Source organism: Penicillium maclennaniae (genome assembly GCF_028827695.1).
Source record: "Penicillium maclennaniae strain IBT 15551 chromosome Unknown utg000001l:1.0-3280838.0:1.0-3283122.0, whole genome shotgun sequence".
Classification (NCBI taxonomy): domain Eukaryota; kingdom Fungi; phylum Ascomycota; class Eurotiomycetes; order Eurotiales; family Aspergillaceae; genus Penicillium; species Penicillium maclennaniae.
Genome location: NW_026623213.1, coordinates 1,758,375 through 1,775,600, shown reverse-complemented (window position 1 = coordinate 1,775,600; position 17,226 = coordinate 1,758,375). Strand labels below are relative to the sequence as shown.

At 51.5% G+C, this 17,226-nt stretch overlaps 7 protein-coding genes across 7 annotated transcripts; 5 read left to right on the top strand and 2 right to left on the bottom strand.

The window, feature by feature from the left end:
* Positions 1-130: 130 nt before the first annotated feature.
* N7477_000692 (uncharacterized protein) lies at positions 131-1,200 on the bottom strand (the record flags this gene model as incomplete). Its single annotated transcript, XM_056962355.1, has 2 exons — positions 131-492; positions 516-1,200. 2 exons carry the CDS (start codon positions 1,198-1,200, stop codon positions 131-133), a joined length of 1,047 nt encoding a protein of 348 aa, XP_056827358.1.
* A 2,653-nt stretch (positions 1,201-3,853) lies between these two features.
* hmg1 (HMG-CoA reductase) lies at positions 3,854-7,351 on the top strand (the record flags this gene model as incomplete). Its single annotated transcript, XM_056962354.1, has 5 exons — positions 3,854-4,189; positions 4,247-4,314; positions 4,439-4,803; positions 4,856-6,968; positions 7,027-7,351. The coding sequence occupies 5 exons, from the start codon at positions 3,854-3,856 to the stop codon at positions 7,349-7,351; spliced, it is 3,207 nt and encodes a 1,068-aa protein (XP_056827357.1).
* A 1,332-nt stretch (positions 7,352-8,683) lies between these two features.
* On the top strand, positions 8,684-9,490 carry N7477_000690 (uncharacterized protein; the record flags this gene model as incomplete). The annotated part of the gene is made up of 1 exon (XM_056962353.1): positions 8,684-9,490. The coding sequence occupies one exon, from the start codon at positions 8,684-8,686 to the stop codon at positions 9,488-9,490; it is 807 nt and encodes a 268-aa protein (XP_056827356.1).
* Positions 9,491-9,531: 41 nt separating this feature from the next.
* N7477_000689 (uncharacterized protein) lies at positions 9,532-11,348 on the top strand (the record flags this gene model as incomplete). The annotated part of the gene is made up of 2 exons (XM_056962352.1): positions 9,532-10,893; positions 10,947-11,348. The coding sequence occupies 2 exons, from the start codon at positions 9,532-9,534 to the stop codon at positions 11,346-11,348; spliced, it is 1,764 nt and encodes a 587-aa protein (XP_056827355.1).
* A 985-nt stretch (positions 11,349-12,333) lies between these two features.
* On the top strand, positions 12,334-13,190 carry cyp4 (peptidyl-prolyl cis-trans isomerase; the record flags this gene model as incomplete). Its single annotated transcript, XM_056962351.1, has 4 exons — positions 12,334-12,391; positions 12,588-12,757; positions 12,819-12,925; positions 13,004-13,190. The coding sequence occupies 4 exons, from the start codon at positions 12,334-12,336 to the stop codon at positions 13,188-13,190; spliced, it is 522 nt and encodes a 173-aa protein (XP_056827354.1).
* A 1,000-nt stretch (positions 13,191-14,190) lies between these two features.
* N7477_000687 (uncharacterized protein) lies at positions 14,191-14,901 on the top strand (the record flags this gene model as incomplete). The annotated part of the gene is made up of 1 exon (XM_056962350.1): positions 14,191-14,901. The coding sequence occupies one exon, from the start codon at positions 14,191-14,193 to the stop codon at positions 14,899-14,901; it is 711 nt and encodes a 236-aa protein (XP_056827353.1).
* An 814-nt stretch (positions 14,902-15,715) lies between these two features.
* On the bottom strand, positions 15,716-16,117 carry N7477_000686 (uncharacterized protein; the record flags this gene model as incomplete). Its single annotated transcript, XM_056962349.1, has 1 exon — positions 15,716-16,117. The coding sequence occupies one exon, from the start codon at positions 16,115-16,117 to the stop codon at positions 15,716-15,718; it is 402 nt and encodes a 133-aa protein (XP_056827352.1).
* Between the last annotated feature and the right edge of the window lie 1,109 nt (positions 16,118-17,226).

Sequence of the window (17,226 nt, the reverse complement as noted above, 5' to 3'; positions counted from 1 at the left end):
CTGTATACGTTCGGTCTTGCCCTTCGTGTGCGTTTTGTTTACTTTGGGTAAAATGTAAGAAATAAAACATAAATCAGGTGTCATTTGGGTTCTATATGCACATGGTCTTTGATCGAAGCATGTAGCCTTGCTATTGTCCCATGCTCGTAGCACCCGTCGCCTGGCAGTCTCTGACGGTCACTGTCTTCTCTATTGTTGGCCAGGCAGTCTCGGTGACTGTGGGAATTGTGGAAGTAAATGTCTGCCAGATGGTTGTAACAGTTGGAAACGACTCTGACGATGCGGCTGATAATGACGACGAGTGGGTTGCCCTGGCAGAACCATCCTCATCCAAATTGGCAAATTCCGACGGAATGGCAGCGCTGTTGAGGTTCTGGGCGGTGGCATAGCTATCCTGCTCCTGTGAATTGCCTGTAGACATACCAGTGACGTCTACGTCCATGCAAGTGGTGTAGATCTCTTTCTTGCCTTGTGGATATGTTGGATCGACACCTGGGGCGGTGGGCCAGTCCCACACCCAGTGAGTGTGTACACTTTCCCCGCCGGGGCAGTGGGCGGCAGTTGAATATCTTGTTGACACCAGAGGTCAGCTCCCATCAGCTGGTTGGCCTCGTGCGGGTATTCCGTCTGGCGAGCCTCTGAGATATTTCCAGTGTTGATCTGATAGCAGCGGCCGTCGTCAAAATTCTGCGTGGACAGGAGGACGCCTCGTTTATCGCCCCCAGTGCCGTCTGCGGTCCAAGCACCGTGAACATCAAGGAGAGTCTCTCCAATCTTGGGTTCCGTCGTTCCATAGACGTACACGGTGCCTCGGTTTTTGGGCTTTCCAGGTTGGTTCCAAGGCAGAGTGACATGGCCGTTTTCTTGGTAGCGGAGTGCAATCGCCGCGCCAGCGCTGGCTTTCAGTCGAGGACTCCCGTCGCTCTGAGTTTGGGTCTGCTGAGTGTCCTTGCACAGCTTGTCGGTAGGGAGAACCAGGGTCACGTTTGCCGAGCCATCGGGTGGGATCAAGTAGGTCATGGTCGTATCATTGAATCCGGCTGCCGTGCGAAGCCAATTCCCCCGGGCATAGCCTGGGGTGCCAGTGAATGTTCCATTTGCTGCGATCACGGTGAGCTGTTCCACCCATGAATGCGCGGTGGCGAATGCAACAATGGTGGAAAGGACCCAGAGCATTCGAATAATGCTGTCAAGCTTCATGGTATTTTTCGAGGGCGATGAGAGAAGGTAGGAAGCCACAGTCTCATGGGTTTTGTGGAAAGCCGGCCAGCGGTGGTGTGAAAGACAGTGACTTTTGCTGAAGAAAGTCGAGGAGATCTTAGGTGTCAATAGGCCGCCTAATGTTGCAAATGTGTAGGCGTCAGGGTTGCCCCTGCGTCGAAGAGCAGGCAGGTGGATTATATTTCAGATGGAAACAATGAATGGCAATGAATGAAGAAAATATCCGGGTAATCACACCAAATCATGCTGATACTTAGGCCGCAACACAGAGATCAAAGAGATTGTTTCAGAGTCTTTCATCTCAAGGCGTCAGGCCACTAACAGACTCGGCGAAAACGAAGTTAATCTTGAAGACATCTCTGGAAGGGCCAACCGGTGCAAATATGGGGATCGGCGGTCATTGTCAGGGCCACTATGGCGCGTAATTGGCGTAAGAAGCATACCTAGAAGCTAAAGGAATATTGACCTCAAGTATGAAACGAGGTATACCCGCCAATAAACTGCCATTCTCAGACTAAGTCTTACCGAGCGTCGGGAGGGGAGAGACTAGAAATGAACGATTGGTCGAGACGGAAAATTACCGGAAGGCCTGCTTTAGACCGAGATATTTTTATGCCCGAGTCAAGCGGCAGCCCGCATCTCCTGGCGCTTACAGACCTTCGGCCAGTGTTGCAAGTCTACTGACGTCGAGGCTCCGCGAGCTCGGCGATTGGCCCAGTGAGCAGCTTCTTTAGCGCTTCGGCCTCTCAGGGGCCAAGTCTCTCTGTTTTGCATTTGGCAGAACTGATCGATCTACCAAAGTCAGGACTGGGATCGTCATCTTTAAATTCGCCCCGAAAGCTTGTTTCGCTCTCGGCCCAGTGATCAGTCATCTCGGGTCCTCACTAGCCACAGATGCATGCGCCTCAACGATCTGGTCAGTGCTGATTGTGGTCATAGCTTGAAGTTGGGTTCAGCGGATCCGGGAGGGCGGAAACTGGGTCTCATGCTTGGCCTCCCGGCAGAAGGTTGGAGGAACGATGAGTCTGTACCCTCTACCACATCATCCTGGGAAGCCAGAAACAAGGTTGACCTGAGTCTGATTGACTCGTGTTCTCAGTGTGTTTCTTCTGATGGTCGTGGGTATAGCAGATTCGGAAGAAAGCACCACACCCACTGAAAACGTGCCTCGCGCCTCGCGCGGCCTCCATCGTCGGACTGGCATCTTATCTTGATTTTTTAAAAGCTTGGCGAAGCTCGGTTACCTCCCATTGTGAATAGAAGCCGCGGGGCAGCCGGGAAGAACTGGGATGGTAATTTGATCTGAGTTATCTGATTTTTATCTGATTTCTCCGTCCGCTCCACATGGTGGGTTCTATTCCTTCTTGTCCACTAGAAGCAGGGCCGAACTTGCCGTCATCGGGAGCTTCGGTATGAGGGACCCGGTGAAGGTTCCTGTGTTGAAGCAAGTGGTACAGCGTTGCTGACGTGGACGTAGCGACCATCCATAATTGCAAGGAAGTCGGACAATCTTGGAAAATGCCAGGGCATGGAGTCTCACTGATCGACTTGCCCATCAAAATTTCCTGTAAAGTCAGGAACAGGTGGTAGTGCGCAGTGCACGCGATATCCTGCGAAATACACCAGTGGAATATACCCACAGACGCGAGAGATCCGGAGATTGGGGTTCTTGGGGTCTAACATCCTAGAGATCTAGCTGTATAGGGAACTTCCTCGGTTTCATTTGGAGATCTAGGAATTACGGTTCTTGGAACCAAAACTACCAAACGAATCGACCTGACTAGGACGTGATCAGCGATGGTTTGCAAGAGGCTGCAGTTGCAGTGTACTTGCTCTCCGCCTTTTCGTTTACCGCGTCAGAATCAAAATTCAAAGTCAAGATACCTTGTGTTACGTGGTACAGGTCTCGAAGGCTAGATTGAATCGCTACCTCCCGTAAAGAAAGAAAAAAAGCAAATCTTGCGAGAGTCCTGTTATTGAAATTTACACAGCGTCTCTGACCATACGAACACATTCCTGGGCTTTGTGTTGGGATTGACTCGATCAGGAAATGTCATTGTTCGATTCCATACATATTGTTCAACCACTTTTGGAGAAAAGTTCCACCACTACATAAATACGAGGCTTCAGTTTTTCAAAACCCCCTTAAGACGAGAAAAGCCTGGTCTTCCCCTACTGAAGCGTGGCTTGGCGAGCCCCGTTGTCGGCAATACTTAATTCCATGGGCGCGGGCCCGGAGCTCAATTATTTTGCAGCCTTCAGGGGGTCCCCGTACTCTTCCTCCACTATAACGCGTTCAATTGCCCCGAGCGGCCTGCTCTGTTCTTTTCCTTTTTGTTTCTGGTATGATTCTGATTTCGCCATCTTCCTTCATACCTGTGAGTGGCGAGCTGACCTTTGCAAAAAAAAAAAGGTCCCAGTGTGAACGTCCCTGAAACATCGATCTCGTGAGCCACATGCGGCCCTCGAACTAGGCCCTTGCTCACCTCAACTTACTCTTGCTTCGATTTTGGTCGGAAGCAGAGCCTTCAGACGGTAATTATCGCAGGCCTTGGTTCCTGCGGACCGTCTTCATCTCCCCCCCTGAACGCCTTCAACAGACGTCTACACCGCTTCCCCGCGACTGAACACAATGGCTACTTCGCTCATCTCCAAGAGACTGCGCTCCTCCGAGGCTGACCCGGAGGCCGAACCTAGTTGGATTCGTCGTCAGGTCACCTCTGGTCTGCAATGCATCTCTCGTCGCGCCTGTGTTCACCCCATTCACACCATTGTGGTGATTGCGCTCCTTGCCAGCACTACTTACGTTGGTCTACTTGAGGGCAGCCTGTTCGACACCGCGCGGAACCCTCGTAACGTTGCTGGTCAGGTGGATACCGAAACACTTCTGCAGGGCAGCCGGAGCTTGCGCTTAGGAGAGTCCACCTCCTGGAAATGGCAGGCCGAGGACACTTGGGCCGACTTGACGGTGAGCACACCCTTGGCGGGCAATCGCAATTGAACCAGTCCTTACTTTGAAAATTAGCAGGTCGAGACGCCCGCTGTCCACCACTTGGCTTTGACTACCTTCATCTTCCCCGACTCCGCCCCCAAGTCCGCATCGACCCCCCCCGTCGGCCGACGACATCCCGGTTCCTGCCAACGTTTCCGCCCACCCTGTTCCCCACACTCCCAATCTGTTCTCGCCCTTCTCACATGATTCTTCCCTGGTTTACAGCGTGCCTTTCGACCAGGTCTCTGATCTGTTGAGAGCTGTGCAGGAGATACCCAACCCGTCTGCGGATGAGGAGGAAGAGGAGTCTAAGAAGTGGATCATGAGAGCTGCTCGTGGTGCCTCAAGCTCCCACACAGCTCTGAAGCTGTGGTTGATGGATGCTTGGAGCTCCTTTGTGGACCTCATCAAGCACGCCGAGACCATTGACATTGTCATCATGGCTCTTGGTTACCTCTCGATGCACCTGAGCTTTGTGTCGCTCTTCTTCTCCATGCGTCGTCTTGGCTCCAACTTCTGGCTCGCCGCGACTGTGCTATTCTCCGGGTCTTTCGCTTTCCTGTTTGGTCTTCTCGTGACTACTAAGCTTGGTGTTCAAATCAACCTACTTCTGCTCTCTGAGGGTCTACCCCTTCTTAGTAGTGACCATCGGATTTGAGAAGCCGATCATGTTCACTCGCGCCGTTTTGAGTGCTTCGGTGGACAAACGTCGTCCTCGTGCTGGTGCTGCTCCTCGGCCGCTGGCTTCGAGCACTTCTGGTTCCATTCAAGATTCCATTGCCACTGCGATCAAAAAGCAGGGCTTCGAGATTGTCCAGCACTACTGCATTGAGATTGGTCTGCTTGCTATGGGTGCTGCCTCTGGCGTCCAGGGTGGTCTTCAGCAATTTTGCTTCCTCGCAGCCTGGATTCTGTTTTTCGACTGTGTGCTGCTCTTCACTTTCTACACTACTATTCTCTGCATTAAGCTTGAGATTACTCGCATTCGTCGCCACGTTGCCCTGCGCAAGGCCCTGGAGGAGGATGGCATTACCCACAGCGTCGCTGAGAACGTTGCCTCCAGCAATGACTGGCCAAACCTGGGCTCCGACAGCAGCGAGGGTGACACCAGCATCTTCGGACGTAAGATCAAGTCTAGCAGCGTGCGCCGTTTCAAGATCCTCATGGTTGGTGGTCTGATCCTTATCAACGTTGTGAATCTGTCCGCCATTCCTTTCCGCAACACTGGCAACGGTGTTTTGATCTCGCGCCTGTCCAATGTCATGGCTCCTACTCCTATTGATCCCTTCAAAGTTGCCGAGAATGGCCTGGATGCTATCTACGTTGCTGCCAAGAGCCAGAAGCAAGAGACCATGGTTACTATCATCCCCCCAATCAAGTATAAGCTGGAATATCCCTCCATTCACTATGCTGCTGGTGAGACCCCCAGCTCCTTTGATATCGAATACACCGATCAGCTTCTTGATGCTGTCGGTGGCAAGGTTCTGGAAAGTCTGCTCAAGAGCGTGGAGGATCCCTTCATCAGTAAGTGGATCATTGCCGCTCTGACACTTAGTATCATTCTCAATGGCTATCTTTTCAACGCTGCTCGCTGGAGTATCAAGGAATCCGAGGCTACTCTCGCTCCTTCAACGGAGCCGGTTGCGCCCAAGGTTTACCCCAAGTTTGAGCCCAATGAGCAGGAGTCGAATCGTACCATGGAGGAATGTGAGCTGATGCTCAAGGAAAAGCGTGCTCCTCACTTGACTGATGAGGAGTTGATCGCCCTGTCACTCAAGGGCAAGCTCCCCGGATATGCTCTTGAGAAGACTATGGAGGATGAAAGCTTGATGAGTCGAGTGGATGCTTTCACTCGAGCTGTCAAGATCCGCCGTGCCGTGATCGCCCGTACGCCTGCCACGTCTCATATCACCAGCTCCCTGGAGGTGTCGAAGCTTCCCTTCAAGGACTACAACTACGGCCTGGTTCACGGTGCCTGCTGTGAGAATGTCATTGGTTATCTTCCCCTCCCTCTTGGTGTTGCGGGCCCTATCAAGATCGACGGCCAAGACTACTTCATCCCCATGGCGACTACCGAAGGTGTGCTCGTGGCTAGTACCAGCCGTGGCTCCAAGGCCATCAACGCTGGTGGTGGCGCAGTGACTGTTCTGACCGGCGACGGTATGACTCGTGGACCTTGCGTAACCTTCCCTACCCTCGCTCGGGCTGCCGCCGCGAAGGTTTGGATTGACTCCGAGGAAGGCCGCAGCATCATCACTGCCGCTTTCAACTCGACAAGTCGTTTTGCTCGTCTCCAAAGTTTGAAGACCGCTCTCGCTGGAACCTATCTCTACATCCGCTTTAAGACCACTACAGGTGACGCTATGGGAATGAACATGATTTCCAAGGGCTGCGAGAAGGCTCTGGACGTTATGTCAAAGGAGTGTGGATTCGATGACATGTCCATCATCTCGCTTTCTGGTAATTTCTGTACCGACAAGAAGTCTGCTGCTATCAACTGGACCGATGGTCGTGGCAAGTCTGTCGTGGCTGAGGCCATCATCCCTGGCGATGTCGTGAAGAGTGTCCTTAAGAGTGATGTCAACGCCCTGGTGGAGCTGAACGTCAGCAAGAACTTGATTGGAAGTGCCATGGCTGGTAGCTTGGGTGGTTTCAACGCCCACGCCTCCAACATTGTGTCTGCCATCTTCTTGGCCACTGGCCAGGATCCTGCCCAGAACGTGGAGAGTAGCAGTTGTATCACAACTATGAAGAAGTAAGTAATGCTCGATAGGTCTGTATCTCGTGCGCAGTCATACTAACCATTTCTGTAGCAACAACGGTGACCTCCAAATTGCGGTGTCGATGCCATCTATTGAAGTTGGTACCATTGGCGGTGGTACCATCCTCAAGGCCCAGGGTGCGATGTTGGATTTGCTTGGTGTCCGAGGCGCCCACCCCACCACCCCCGGTGAGAACGCCCGCCAGCTGTCCCGAATTATCGCAGCTTCCGTTCTCGCTGGTGAGCTCAGTCTCTGTGCTGCTCTCGCCGCTGGTCACCTTGTCCGAGCCCACATGGCCCACAATCGCAGTGCTGCCCCTACACGGTCATCGACCCCTGTGTCTGCTGCTGTTGGTGCCGCCCGGGCCTCTCTATGACTTCGAAATAAATTGGCGCGACCACTTTTGGTATGCGGCAACGTCAATGACGTATACCTCTATGTGAGCCACAGAAGATTTCTTCGATACCATCTGAGATGCAGACCCTTTTTCTGGCAAGATCCCATCACTTGCCTCGACCTCCCTCGTTGACACTGCATCACCTTCCCACTCCTTGACGAGAGATGGGATGGTGGCTGTCATGGTAGTCCGTGGGATACACATTCCCGACTCTTGCGAGAGTCCCTTGGGTGCCAAATACCCCCAAAGCCGCTGCAAGCGGATACGAGCCACGCTCTTGTTCTAAATTTTGTACCTAAATTTCGTTACTGCATAGATATGTCAGCCGATCATGGCCTATGAACTTGTATTTTGTTTTTGCTTCGATTCTCAACTTCAAACCCCTTACGAGTCCATAAGCCCTAAGTCTAGCAACCAACTGGTCCGTGCTACTCAATGGCTGTAATACAAGGCCCTTACCTTCGGCACAGCCATGGGGGCCGAAAAGGCCTAGACTGTCGTCCCCTGAACGATACCCACAGCCCTTCCCCCCTGACTTTCAAGTCTCAAGAAACTCGAATTCACTTGTCTGTGGGATAAACTAGGTTTAATGAGACCAAGACCAAATGGGATTTCGGCAGGGGTAGCACGCTGGGGGATAGGTTGATGCCCCGGGTGAGCTCAGCCCGCTGTGGCTTGTGTGGCCCTTGGCAGGGGCGTTCTCTGGAAGTGTTCCTTGGTTGTTCCTTACCAGTATCGTACGGTCACCATCGCGGAAGCTTCGTTGCTTGGACAGGTCATCAAGATTGCCACGAGGTTAATACTGATCTCACTATGAATTCAGATTAGGATCTATATGTCTATGTAGGGGTTCAACACATGTAAGTGAAATCAATAATGTCATGTTGTGCCTAATTCCTGCGCCTGCAAAGGCGTGACTGAACTAAAGAGCGGGCCTTAGGCGTAAGGGAAGTCCGGAGTCACGGCGGAGGGAAGACCCAGCACACTCACCTTTCTCCCTTTAATTTTCTTTTACCATCTTGCGTCCTTCACTCCTTCGGACCGGGTCCTTTTCTGGCTGGATTACCAGGATCTAGACGCCTTTGATTCCCGACCCCCCCCCCCCCTTTTGGTGACCCGCTTCGCCTTTCCCCGGCTCCCTTGTCTCAGACCGTTCGGTAGATCTGTGTGAAGATTATCTATCGACCAGACTTGAATGCGACGGGCTTAGCCGAACCCTAGTTCGAACGACTAAATCAGAGAGGATACCAAGGATATTCAGGACACATTCAACCGCGTGCTAAGGAGTCGAACTTTCCTCGCGACCCTGACATGAATGGCTCCGGAGCCATGTCGCCTGTCTCCATCGATGGCAGCGACTGGTCTGGTCTCAACACATATCAGAAGTCGGACCCGCCCTTTTCCCCGACAATCTCATCGAGAGGCAATCTGGCGACTCCTCCTACTTCCGGAGTGCCCAGCGCGCCCTTGAGCCCCACGGTGCCGACGCCTACCGGCAGTGGAAACCCTTCTCCGCCCAGCTCAATCGCGGCGAGATCCAGCGTCGGCACCGTTGGGGGCGACGCTCCCCTTAGCGGCATACGGCGACGTCAGATGGAGGAAATCCTTTCATCACATTACACTGCCCTGAAGAGATTCCTTAACGCTTCGTACCGCGATGATCGATTAAACGCCCGATCGAACAAGGCCCGCGACAAGCTTCTCCGCCTTTCACCTACACAATTCCACGAGCTCAGTACTGATGTGTACGACGAACTGATCCGACGCCAGCAGGCCACTCCGCCACCTGGCCGACCTCCTCGCCCCGATGTGCCAACTTTCCTTCCTCCCCGTGCGGATTTCCACGAGAAACGCAATCATGCACGCTCAAAGTTGGCTTCCCTTCAACATCAGCGCTTCCGAGACTTAGCTACTGATGTCTTCTGCGAGTTGGAGCGTCGGTTCCCGCATTTCACAGGCCGAGGGCGGCCACCGCCTGGTGCCATGCTCCCGGGCGCTCGGGGCTCCCAGTCTCGTGGAGGTGGTCGCATGGGTGGTGGCCGCGGGGGATATCCGTCTGGTGGACCTCCAAGCCCATTCCCCCTCGAACAGGTTCTCTTGGCGGCCCGCCGTCAATGAATGGAGATGGACCGTTCCCTCGATCCTTCCAAAGCAACACCATGGTTCCCAACAAGAGTACTATGGTGGAGGATAGTGACGACATGGGAGCGGATGATGACGATGATGCTCGGAGTGATGCATTCGCATTGGATGCAGTACTCAGCAGACGAGGAACCACAACAACGCTTGGTGACAGTGAAAGAAAGTTGCTGGTGGAGAGCCAATCGCAAGTCTCGGCGTTGTTAGAAAAGGTTGAAAAATTGGAGGAGCAGATTCGCGCGAAGGATGAGGAGCTGGCCCGATCATCCGATGCAGATCAATCGGGAGTCAGTTCTAATGAACGTCAGGAGTGGGATGATCTTAGATTCGACCTTGAGAGCAAGATCTCCAAGGCCGAGGATCTAAATACTTCTCTACAGTATGAACTTGACAGAGTCCGGGCAGAACATGAAAGTATAGAGCGGGATCTTCGCGGGCAGCTTGATGAGGCCGCTAGCACCTCGGGAGATGCAGACCTGGTCGCTCGGTATGCGGAATTGGAGAGCAAGCATCAAAGCTTGCAAGTTGAGCTGCAAAAGCAAGAGCAGCTCACCCAGGAGGTTCGGCGAGAGGCATCTGAATTCCTTTCGGAGATGAAGACCCTCACTGCCCAGAGTCACACCAATTGGGAGCGAGAAGAACAACTATCCAACAATGTTCAGCGCTTGGAGGCTGAGGTCAACGAGTGGAAGCACCGCTATGCGAAAGCGAAGTCACAGTTGCGCCATCTTCGCTCTTCATCTGGCGGTATTTCTGATCACGGGCCTGACGCAAGCGTTCTCGCTAAGGAGCACGAATTGGTGCAGGTCGATGGTATCGTCAAGGATATTCATGTCACTAAGTTCCAGATGGCTATTGACGAGCTCCTTCGCGTGGCTCGCTTTGAAGACCCGCAAAATGTGCTTGCACATATAAACTTCGTCATTATGGCTGTTCGCTATATGATTCAAGATGTTGATCAAGCGCCGGTGCCCGTTGATGGCTCAGCCACCATTCGCATGAAGGCTAAGGGAAGGGTGTCTGCGACTGCTAACAACATGATTACCGCTGCTCGCAACTTTGCTAGCTCCAGTGGTCTCTCGCCAGTCTCTTTGCTCGATGCTGCGGCCTCGCATCTTTGCACTGCTGTCGTAGAGCTGGCGCGCGTGGTCAAGATCCAGGCTTCCCCTGTCGAAGAATTTGACGGCTATGAGGTGGATGTTTCCCAGGAGAAGTTCCCGGACTACCTGAGCACGTCTGCTAGCCAGAGACGGTACAGCAACCACTCTGAATATAGTGCGATGAGTCACCCTGGCGACGATCACCCCATAATGCAGAATGGCATGTCTCACGGCTTCAACTATGGGGCCCCACAGGGTGACCATGAGCTACAAGAACTGAAGGTAAGCTAAATTCAACAAAATGCTCATTTCACAATGACTAACAGGATCCACAGTACTATGTCGAAGATCAAACCGATGGTTTGGTGCAATCTATCCAGTCCTTGGTGGCCAGTATTCGGTCTGAACAGGGAATGAACATTGTCCAGACACACATCTCCACCATCTCGGGCGTGGTCGCCAACGTGGTGACCTCTACGGAGAACCTGATCCACGAACGCAGCGGTGATATCGCGCTACGTGAAAAGTCCGAGCCAATCATTCAGTCATTGGATGAATGCCGTGGCCGTTTGATGAACACCGCCGCGGCGGGCCAAGATGTCACCGCCCCCGAGCAACTGCGAGAAGTCACAAACCAGCTTCCCCCAATTGCGTTCGAAATTGCGCGACAAACCAAGGAGCTTGTACAGCGCCTTGAGACGTTGGCTCAAGGCGCCGACGAGGATGATTTCCGGTGATGACTTCATTTCCCAGTCCAAAACCTGGCATATACGTGGACGGTGACCTCGACACCGCTCCTACACATTTTCATTTCTCCCACCTTTCCTTATCTCACTATTGCCCCTTTTATCCCCAATTCCTGGCTTTTGAGCGACTACCATCTGTGGCAACGAGCCGACAATGTCGAAATGATGTCCTGATACGCGTGGCATTCACGGTTTTTTTTTCTATCCCCTCAATTCATCTTCCCTTCCCGGCACTACCTTCATTGAGATCATCCATTGTATTATTATTCTGATCTCTGATGATCTCCATCTATTATACATCTTTCTGCTGTCGATCTCTTTGAGCTTGCGGTTCTCTCAGCCTCCATCTAGTCGCCGATCTGCATTGCACATGAATTAGAAGCCCATTGCTTTCTCTCAGCCAAGGTCCCGCAGCATACTTTACCAGATTTATAAATTCCTACACCCATGAAGGTATGAAGATCCTGTAAATAGACCAACCTCATAAGGCACAAGGCATCAAAACAAGGGTCTACCCCGGAAGCTGTTTGCCGGGATAGGTCACGTGAGGTCCGGAGCCTCAGGAGCTTTTCCGCGACGAGCTTCGGTTTTTTCCCCAATAGTCTCCGTTAACCAAACCACACATCATCTCTACCTAGAATTTGTGAGTCTGCCCGTGCTCAATGGATGCAGGGACACATTGAGGCCCTCTTCAAGAGCCCAGTCTATCTCCATGGGGGCCCAGCAAGGCCATGTCGGTCATCTCCCTGGTCATCGAAACGATTGTCATGGCCTCAGGCATCAATAACAGCACCCTTGGTCTCTATGCACACACGAAAAGAGCTAACCCGTATGTAGCCCGGCACCCGAGTTGTCCCGCTCCGCCCTGCCCCTCACCATGTTCTGCCGCCTCAAGTCAACCCCACCCTCCCTCTTTTCTTCTCTCAATTGCTCCTTCCACCCTTCTACTCGTTCATTCTCATCAACTCGCTCCATCATGGCTGATACCAAGGTCTTCTTCGACGTCGAGTACGCCCCCGTTGGCTCCAGCACCAGTAAGTGATTTGCTTCTCAAGCTTTGTTTTTGTCTTAGCACATGGAGGGGTAAAAAAAACCCATGGGCCTCTTCCATTCTCTCACCCCATATTCCTCCTTCCCTGGATGCCCTGCATCTTCCTCTAACCCGAGTCAATTGTTTCTACCCCCTGCTGTAGATATTTTATCGGCATTGATGGCTAACTCACTCGCTAGAGAAGGTTGGCCGCATCAACTTCAACCTCTACGAGAAGGATGTCCCCAAGACTGCCAAGAACTTCCGTGAGCTCTGCAAGAAGCCCGTTGGCGAGGGCTACGTTGGCTCCGGCTTCCACCGTGTGATTCCCGATTTCATGCTCCAGGGTGGTGACTTCACCCGCCACAACGTGAGTTTTCCTCGACTGTTCCTCTCGGGGTTACCGTGCCTAACTTTTCTATCCGGAACAGGGTACCGGTGGTCGCTCCATCTACGGCGAGAAGTTCCCCGATGAGAACTTCAAGTACAAGCACACCCGCCCCGGTCTGCTCTCCATGGCCAACGCCGGCCCCAACACGTAAGTCTTCGTAACCCGGTCGATTTGATCCAACACGCCCTCCGCGGATCGCTTTACTGACTCGAATTACCTCTCCAGCAACGGCTCCCAGTTCTTCATCACCACCGTTGTCACCTCGTGGCTCGATGGCAAGCATGTCGTCTTCGGCGAGGTCGCTGACGAGGCCTCCATGAAGGTTGTTTCCGAGATTGAGGCCGTCGGCTCCTCCACCGGTGCCATCCGCTCCAACGTCAAGCCCACCATCGTCGCCGCTGGTGAGCTCTAAATGCTAGATCTTGGTTCTAGTTTTAATCGGCGGGAACAATCTCTTTCAAAGCGTGTGTTCCCCGGTCCTTGGGGTAGCGGACTGGCTGTGCCATTAATGGTAGCCCTACCTTTTTTGCACGATGTAATCTAGACAGTCTACCAAGCTAGTCATGCATGCTCTTTGAGGCGGGGACGAAAAACAAGTTTTTTTTTTCTTACTGCAGTGTAGAGAACAGAGCGTAAACTGGCGGTAGCCTGTCACCATGCCACGCTTTCGATTTTGCGCGGGGGCCTCGGGTTGAGATTCTGCGGACGATGGAAAGTGGAAAGTGGAAAGTGGAAAGTGGGGTAGTTTGGACCCACGTTTTGGTAGATGACTTCACGGTGTTCGTAGTTCCTACCTACTACCAACATTCTACTTCCTCCATTACATACATTATCCGTGCCCTCCGTTCTCTGTGCTAGTGTGCCTTCACTAAGTCGTCTTTTTAGGACTTCAACCTCTTCTTCAGGTTTCGGATGGGATAAGCTTGTACTTGAGAAGGAGCGCCTCGTCAATTACTTAAGAGTAATTGAACTTTGATTGATTGATCGACATAGTTCGAAATTTGTGTAATGAGATTATCTCTGATAACTTATCAATGATCTTGATTGTCAAACAAACTGTGCTTCATAGGACTTGTGAAAAGAAGTATGTTTCAGAAAACAGAAGCCGGGAAGCCGGGAATGGATGACAAAGAACTATCTTTCCTTCAAACGCGTCCATAAAGATCTTTCAAAGAAGATAAGATATCCCAATGTCTTGGGATGTCTTGAACAGAATCGTCTGAACTAAGATCAAAGTTTCCAACAATGATTGCGAAGGTCTCAAAGATCAGGTTATATAAGTCTCGTTGCATTCGACCTTGGAAGTAGCATCAAGGCCGACAAATACTTCAGATTTTTCCTCTTTGGATGACTTCAGGAAGCCATCAATTCCCGTCTTAGAGCGAAAATCATTCCCTCCGAAATCCTACACTATGTCTCGCTCACATCGTCAGAGCCTCGGTGACAGTATGCACAATCAAGAGCGCATAAACCACACCCCCGGTAGACTCAACCGCCAGATTAGCCAAGCAACTGATAGATCAAAGAAGGGGAATGCACAGGTTTATGCTCTGAGTGATAGATCTGCTTCTGCTGGAGAAGGAAATCATACCCTATCGACTCATGATCAACAGTCTTCTTCTCATTCTTCTAGTGAACCGTTGGCCCCTTCTGACTCTCTCTATAGAGAATGGTCCGCTTCTGACCATACTTCCGGAGAGAATCTGCAGCCTCAATTAGAGCCGAGCCAAGCTGACCTCGTGCAAAGGGCTCGGGCAACAATCGAAAGGGAAGCAAAAGCACGCGAGGAATACAGTGCTACGACAGAACACTTCAAATACGGAAAGCTACAGGAGGCTGGACTTTTGCGACTGCGCTGGATACAGGATCCTAGTGTGTCAGACTGCCCTATTGCTAAATCTACACTAACATTCGACGCTTTCCATCAGATGTTACCCACGGGTGAGGTGCAAGTCGAGACTCTCCCATTGAACTTGGAAGAGCATATTGTCGGTCTCGGACTTCCGAATGAATTCTACACCCTTGTCAAAGAATCTGCATATCGAGCGTTTGATTACATGTCCAAGAGCGGGGGATGCAGTGGGTGGGACGAACTGGACCAGGCGTCATTTTCCTCGAAGTAGTCGGGAGTCAGAAAGGCTATCCGCACATCTCGGACATTACCCTGGCTTGTTACAGGAGAGATTTCCCCATCGACCGATTGAAATACATCTTCGTATGTACTGTGATCCAGCCGGAGACTCTTCACTTTGTTAGGCGTCGCTTATACCCCGCTCACAGTATTCCGTGGCCAAATGAGAAACCCCAGACGTGGGCTTTCGGCTCACCCGAATATGAAGCCTTACTGGGTACCAGGATTGGGAAGATGGTCGCATATATCGTCTTGGGGGGGATTTGAACAAGGCACTCGACGAATTGAACAGATTCGGACCTGGTCTACTGTGCAAGGTTTTGTTAATCTGCGATTCGATATTGGACCTACGGAGAAAGAGCACCGTAAAGACAAATTGGGACGATTGCTCAGGTTTGGATCGAATCGCCGGATTTGAACAAGGTATGCTGTGATGATTGGAAGTACACTAACGAGAACAGTGCAAGATTCACAACAACAGTGTCGTGACAAATAAGTCCAAGAACGATGGGTTAGTCATTAGATAGAAACGTTCCTGGGTAAGTTTTATTTTTATTCGCAATGGATTTGGTAATTATATATAATTTACAGATTCGAAAGAGAACAAAGTAAAATGCATTGTATTAGTCTCAAAAGACACCAATGTCGTCTATCACACCAATGTCACTTTGCTCATGGCCGATCTTGGTGAACAGCGAGTCGTCTAAAATCTCGAAGGTTTGGAGAGCCCAGCATCAGCACTTCGATCAGAGCAGAAATAGACGAGAGAACCACATACCAGTAAACACCATAGAAAGAGTAAATGCTTAACAGTCAAAGTAGCAAGCACAATACCCCTTCGCCTCAAAGACCGTTGCAGAACTTCCACAGGCACAATCATCGCTATCATTCTTGGACATGACATCCTGTCCCGCATAACGGACTTCGACCGAAGTGCACTCGGTCAGAGTCTTGGAGGTATCCTGGCCACAGTACATGTCGACCGTGTATGGCAATGAAGAGGTGAAATCCTGCCAATAATTGAAACGCATGTTCTGCTCGGAAATCATGTTGCCCTGGGGATCAGTGACCCAGCCAGTGTTGGCGTGGAAGTTTGTCAGACCTCCATCGGGGCCGGACCAGTACGCGGCATTGTCGCTGGAGTACCCGGCAATGCAACGAGTTCCATCGGGAGACAGGGTGTCCAGGGCAAAGGCAGTAGAGGCCATGGCTGCCAGGGCAAGCGCAGTGGTCTTGATAGAGAAGATTATGTTGAATAAAGGGAGGGTTTCTCTTGAAGGCTTGAGAGATGATTGTTGGATGTGATTGAAGCTGGGGATCTGCCAATTTATAACCCGGGCAAGCAGGGACGAGGCTCCCAGTGTACTTGGATAATTGGGGAATAGTATGATGTAGATCGCGATCGTCTGCAGCAATTACTTGGATTTTGTCTCAGAGGGGTATCCACGTTCGCGTTACACCTCATCCCACCTCTGCTTATTGTGGAGCAACATGACTATGACTATGGGCGGACCCCGATGAATTCGAGTCTCGATTTCGAGAAATCGTACTGATTTTTGAAGCCATGATACCCTGTGAATTGGATATCAGATCCCGTTTCAGGATTTCCATGAGGCCTTCATATCCATCAGTCAATGGTTAATAAAAAGCTGTCTAGTTCAGAGTAAACCATCGAACCAAGACACATATAGTTAATTGGCGTTGGCGCGCAACGTGCAAGGCATAGATCTTAGTTTCAGGAAGGTCGTCTCTCTCTAATATCAAGCAGATTACATTGTAGTCAATGCCAAGATCGCAAGTTGAATTTTCGCCCTTCATCCAATGGATCGGCTGGAAAGCAGCCAAATATTGGACTACCAGAGTCTGCGAGGATGGCCATCAATACCATTCCTACTATTTTCAGCCAAGCAGGTCCCTGAGCTATCTGCGTCCAGCCCATAGCGTATATCGCCCTGCACTTTCCGCTCCTGTATGTGGGCCTCTGCATATGGGGGCCGTTTGTGTGCTTTCCCAATCAGGCTTTGATTCGAGTAAAGAATGGGTCGGGTTCAAGCCGAAAAGCGGATCTTGAAGGGGCCAAACTTGAAGGGGGCCAAGAGAGCTGGTTCTGTTGATGAAATTAACCTCCCGACAGATGCCGGATGTAGCTTGTCTTCAGTCGTTCGGTGATCTTTTGCGCTTGGAATGATGTCAATCTCAGATTCACAGGTCAGCACCTAAAGGCATGTTTCAGGGCTATTGGGAAGTACTCGTGGGGACCCTGAGATGGCACCCAGGGAAGGAAAGTGTCCCCGAAACATGAAGACTACAGATTCCG